A 5713-nucleotide genomic window follows, 5' to 3' on the forward strand; every position below is an offset into this window, starting at 1 on the left:
GAGTAGAATCAAAAGGAGCAACCCCTCACAGGACACCACCCCTCTGGTGATGATTTTGAAGGGAGTCCTGAGAGAGTGGTAAGCACAGGAAGTAAGCTTTAGTGCTTCAGGAGGGCATTTTAAATGCTGTTCCTTGAATCTGTGTATTTCATAGTGTTGAGACAGCACTTAGTATAAAAATCTTTGGTTCAGGCACTTTATTGTGAAAACAAGCCCACTTACAGGTAAGGAAAAGTTACTATAGGAGCCAGGTTCCTCCCACTCAAAACCTCAAGACCTGGTGCTATAGAGGTGTAGTATCCTTCCGTGGAAAATGAGGACTTTCAGCAACTGTCAGAAGATATGGTGAAATAAGCACTATCTGGCAGGAGATGTTTCATAGTTCAAAGGAGGGTGCTAGGCATATGCTGCACCACAGATTTAATACAAAAATGGACCAACACCAAACCCCCCAAGAAATCTGACATTCTTGTTCCTACAGCAGCCAGCCTGAGTATGTTTCAAGATAAAAAGATTTAAAAGCAACTGAAATAAAAAGCAAAATTCCTTGAATAAAGTGGTAGGTTGAGATATGGCTATTAAAGAAACTGAAACTTTGCTCTTGAATGCACAAAAGTCAAGATGCTTTTGCATAGAGGAAGCCCTTCATCCAAGAAATACAAAACCCTTTATAAGAATTATTTAATTAAGGCTCTCAGCATTTTTCTTTGAGATGGGCACCATAGATTAATAGTACTATTCCAGTTTTGCAGCAGTGGGAAGCAAAAATTTTATAATTTAGTGCCTATGTAGGAATGCAAATACCAGAAACACTCAGAAGCAAAGGTCAGACTTTTCAGAAGATACTACTGATTTTAGGCACCTAACCTGGGAAAAATGTAAGGTTTCTCAGAGTGTTTATCCTTTGCTGGAAAAAAAATTCAAATCAGTTAAATAGTCTCAGGGTGAGCATCAAAAACTGAAGCATCCAAACAAATTAGCATCTTCTGATATTGGGGGGGGGGCATGTAAATTCAGACTAGTAGCTCTAAGCAAATGGCAAAGAAAGGAACAAAAACCCAAAAGAGCCCAGGTCCAATTTGGATGATTAGGCAGTACTCCGTCACTTTGCACCACATTCTCTGGATTAACAAATGCATCATTAAAACTGGTTTTGTATGGATTTCATATCTCCAGTTTTGAAAGTTCCTTTTCGACTTTGTCTGCTGCAAGGTTCATTTTACAATCCCGAAGGGTTTTTACTACATCAGCAACTTTAGCTTCCTTTCCTTTCCATTTCTGCCATTCTCGAAGTGACTGCATCAATTGTTCTTGCAAATTATAAGGGTTGGCTGTCATAATTCTATCGATTTTTGCATCAGAAATTCCAAGTTTTCGAATCAACATTTTCCAATCTCTCCCAACATTGTCACATATGACTTCAAAGGCAGCATTCAGCCGACCTGAAAAAACAAAATGGCAAAACTTTGCTTATGCCAAGAGAATGACTTTTAAAGAAATGTTTTATATGTGCATTTTCTATTAATTATTGTATTATAGGTATGCACAGGTGTGTGTGTGTGTGTATATATATTAACAATTACACTGTGGTTATGGAGTCACGGAATATACTGATACCAATATAAAAACTTCTCACACACGATAGAGTTTCCAGAGGCCTCGAGTTCAGAGATAAAAGGTTTTCCATCAGTGTTGCTAGGACTCTCTGGAAGACTGTTTTCAACATATACACTCTTACCCTTCTGCTTGGGGTCAGCTCTGCTGGCCAGTGCAGAAGGTTTTGGAGTTCTCTTTAGCCTAGCACCAGAGAAAACATTACTGTTTGGCGTCTTCATTAAGGCTGAGCAAGACAGAACTTTTGAATAAATGTCATGCTGGCCGTCTGCACAGGGATGAGTTTCATTACAAATTTTCCAACCATTTAAAGCATTATCCATGTTCATTTCTTACAATGAAAAGAATAACTCCTGTCCAAAGATTTACCCCACAATATAGTTATTAAACATGATAGTAAGACTGCAACTGCCAAATTAGAACTTCCTAGGCCTCTAAATGTTCTAAGACAGGTGTTGTCAACTGGCAGGATCACAGCGCGAGGCCCTGCGGGATGGCTGTGATCTCCCCAAGGCCCCCTTCCATGCCAAGTTGGCCCAAAGGGCACCCTCACATCTCGCCCGCCATGTCTTTGATGGAGAATAAATATATGGGAGGCTGCTTTACATCCTCTTGGACTCGGCTTGTTGTAATATCTGACCCCATGGACTCCCCGACCCCTTGTGGGTCCTGCTCTGCAATGGGTGCTTTGGGGCACCCTAGCCTTATGGGCTATGCGTGGCTCCAACCACCCCTTTACCACGCCCCAAGCCTCGCAGCTGGAATTGACATTGTTCGGGTAGGGCCTTGTTATAATTTGGCGCCCTTGTGCTCTCTGGGCCCTGCGTGGCCTTATCTTGCTCTGCGCCCTCTCTGGCACACCAACGCTCTCCTGGGGCTCCTCACTGCCCCCTCTCCTGGGGCTTCTCCAAGATTACTCCCTCTCTAGGGCTTCTCACAATAAAACTGCCCCCCTCTCTGGGGCTCACCACTCCCACACTGGGGCTCCTCATCAACACCCCCTCTCTGGGGCTCCTCAACTGCCTCCTTTCTGGAGCTGGGGTCAGTGCACCCTGAATGCTGCGCCCTCACTGGCTCTGGGGTCCCCACACTGCAGTGGGTCCTCTATGAGGCCTCCTTCAACCCCTAATAGCCTCACCCAAACCACTGGTTTTAAACAGTAAACAAAATGCAAGCCCCTCAGCTATAACATAAACTGAAGCTGCCCAGCTATAACCACATTACTTAAAACACCCCAGGTATGCTCCATCCTTTACCCAGCTCAGGCTGTACCTGTGGTCAGGCCTCTCCTCAGCTTTGCTCAGAGAGAGCTCCTTCCTCCCTGGCTGCTGGCAGGAAACTGCCCTCTTAGCCTCAGGCCCCAGGGGTTTTAAGGGATCCAGGCCCTGCCCCTTTCAGTCAGCTGACCACTGGCAGGTGTGGGCACTAACTACTCTGGTTGCCCTGGTGATCAACAGCTGGGCTCCTTACTCACTGCTAGGAGTTTCCACTCTTTAGGAGCAGGGCACCTAAGTGCTCTGCAACAGGCAGTATGCACATACCCCCGGGGTACTTGAGAAGGCCCTAGGAAGTATGCATGGGTGGTTCGGGACAGAGTGCCACCATGCACCATCCCGCACTGCCACTGCCCACCTGGCCAGACATGGCAAGCGGGGGAGGCTTGCACATAGTGTTGGGGGTACACTGCTCTGTGTCTGACTGCCAGGGGTACACTGATCCAAAGAGGTTGAAAACCCCTTTTTTAAGGGAAGGGAAAGGGACAGATTAATTTGGATAGGCCCTACATACTCTCCACTTCAGTGCTTTGTGCCACTGAGATACATGATGCAGGGCTAGATGGACCCATGGCTTGACCCAATGTTATATCTTTAAGCATTTTGTATGTGTTAAAAAATATGTTGATATTTTTAAAAAGGTACAGTATTTTGCAAAATGACAAAAAAGTGTGTCCACTTACGTTTTTCTTTGATATCTGGTTGATCAACAATATCGCCTTCTCCTTCTTCTACAAATTGTTCTAGCCACATTGCAAGATCATCTCTTTTAAGGGTTTTGATCAGGAACTGGAGAAAATCTATCTTATCACTTGTAATCTCCTGCTGTTCAAGAAGGATGGCAAAAAGATCGTTTCCAGTTTTGACTGATTCAAGCTTCCTTTTGCTTATTTTGTTCCGACAGAGAAATTTAAGGGAAGAGAGATCACCATCAGATAGGTTCAAAGAAATTGAATTCAGCAGAGATAAAAATGGGTCCATGGTGACAAGCCCTACAAATGAATGAACATTAGGGGAAAAAAATGTTTAGTGTGTTGAAGAAAATAAACAGGAAGTCTAACCAGTTGTCCACTCACAAGCATTTGCAGGAAATAGGTTGTTTGAATTAAAGAAAACTTTAATTGCATATGCAAATTCTTTTGAAGAACTCAAGTTTCAAAACAGAAGTATAATTCATTGGCACAATGGACTTTTGGAAAACAATTAACGTTAAATGCTTCTCTCCTGCAGTCAATTCTTACTTTCACTTTCATAATGCATCTAATCTGTGTAAATAGCAAAATATTGAAGTTTCCAAGCAGTTTTTTGGAAACTCAACAACACCCTTTTTGGATAAAATTAAGATGCTGCCAAGAAGGAAAAATACTTTCTTTAAGAAGTTTTGCTACTTACTTCCTGGTTTACTCTATACTGTCCTGATTCAGAGATCCACACTGCAGTGAAGAAAAACTTTGCTGTGCCGAGGGCGAGCCTTTCACAGGAAGTTACGTGAATGAGTGATACAAGAATTTCAGCCAACAAGACTGCTCTTTTATTCAGGGAACAGTAGATGGCAATAGTGTACAGCTCTAAACAACCTTATATGTGCACAGCTACTCACCTACTGTATCCCCAAAGGAAAAAAAATGAAGAGAATCCAGAGTCATAGTTTATTATGAAAAAGTAAAACAATTCAGTTAAACAAAACAGCACAATAAAGGATTGCATGTGTGTTTAATTCCTCCTTCTAAGAGGAAGAGTTTTGTTTATGAGGTCTAACTAATATTCCAATAAAAAGAAGAGACTATAAAAGTAAGCCAATACTGTAGCGACACTGAAATTTTAGTTCACAGTTGGAAAGAGAGCCAAATTTATATTTGATTTGTAACTCCATTAAAGTCAGTTGCGTTAACATGCACTAACTGTTACAGAATAATGAGTGTAGTTTTGCCACATTCAGGTCTTAGGATCTTAAGTGAGATTGAACTGCATCACAGTAGCTAGCCTGGCCCTTGAGAAGTGTACTGACATTGTCCAGTGCTGCAGGAGGAGGGAAATGCATTTGGTTAGGTGTAATTAGATTGTAGCTCACAATACTTGGTATTAAATTTATATGCTGGAGTTGTTCAACAGAGCCTCCTATGCAGATTAGTGTTTAGGGCTTTGACAAGGTGGAAAAATTGGTGAGCAAATACAGACTGGTGTATTCTATGGGGGGCTGGTCAAATAATCTATTAGTAATAAACACAATTTAAGAACTATCCCTACTGTAAAAGATACTTAGTGTTAACTAGCTCTTTTTGCTATTGTTGTTATTGTTGTTGTGTGTCTTTAGGGGTTAGGAGGGACTGGAAAATCAACATAGTTTGAAAAATGTAGATGATGTGACTAAATAAGCCCAGGCCTACAGCCCATTTGCTGGAGGATTTTCTCCGTTCTGGTGAAACTTAATACTCTTAGAGTGTTTAACAATCATTACATTTATAAATCAGCACATAAATCTGCAAGACCAACTTATTTTCCTTTCACAAAACAGGACAATGAAGCACTGCAAGAAAATGGGGAGGCAGATTGACAAAAGAACGTGGTGTCAAAAGCCAAGATCAGAATATAGGAGTCTTTTTTTTTTTATCCCACACACAGTCCACATTGTTCTGCCCTTCTTAGGGCCAGAGGTCACAATGGCTAGTCAGCAGAGGTATCAACTCAGCTGTAGGCCATCAGTAGAACCAGATGCATGAGCATGAGCCCTGACACACACACAGCAGTGAATTGATACGAAGCTCCCCTGAATAGCAAAGGACCTACAGCTATGGGCTCCATTGGCTTCAAAGGTTAATCTTGCA

At 42.2% G+C, this 5713-nt stretch overlaps 1 protein-coding gene across 2 annotated transcripts; it reads right to left on the reverse strand.

Moving 5' to 3' along the window:
• Positions 1 to 222: 222 nt before the first annotated feature.
• On the reverse strand, positions 223 to 4364 carry FADD (Fas associated via death domain). 2 transcript variants are annotated; one of them, XM_006014683.3, is made up of 3 exons: positions 4281 to 4364; positions 3572 to 3880; positions 223 to 1442 (listed from the first exon to the last, which is right to left on the reverse strand). In XM_006014683.3, exons 2-3 carry the CDS (start codon positions 3867 to 3869, stop codon positions 1165 to 1167), a joined length of 576 nt encoding a protein of 191 aa, XP_006014745.1. In that variant the 5' UTR covers positions 3870 to 3880; positions 4281 to 4364; the 3' UTR covers positions 223 to 1164. The 2 variants fall into 2 exon arrangements, 1 of the variants encoding a protein (XP_006014745.1); XR_001358681.2 differs by lacking the exons at positions 3572 to 3880; positions 4281 to 4364 and adding an exon at positions 2887 to 2961 and having other exon boundaries at positions 1311 to 1442.
• Between the last annotated feature and the right edge of the window lie 1349 nt (positions 4365 to 5713).

The sequence above is a fragment of the Alligator sinensis genome, unplaced genomic scaffold (genome assembly GCF_000455745.1).
Source record: "Alligator sinensis unplaced genomic scaffold, ASM45574v1 scaffold442_1, whole genome shotgun sequence".
Taxonomy (NCBI): domain Eukaryota; kingdom Metazoa; phylum Chordata; order Crocodylia; family Alligatoridae; genus Alligator; species Alligator sinensis.

Excerpts from the sequence above, each read along its gene's own strand:
- FADD (XM_006014683.3), bottom strand. The coding sequence starts at position 3,869 with ATGGACCCATTTTTATCTCTGCTGAATTCAATTTCTTTGAACCTATCT. Across the intron at positions 1,443-3,571 it reads ACCAGATATCAAAGAAAAAC|GTCGGCTGAATGCTGCCTTT; the intron begins GTAAGTGGACAC and ends TTGTTTTTTCAG.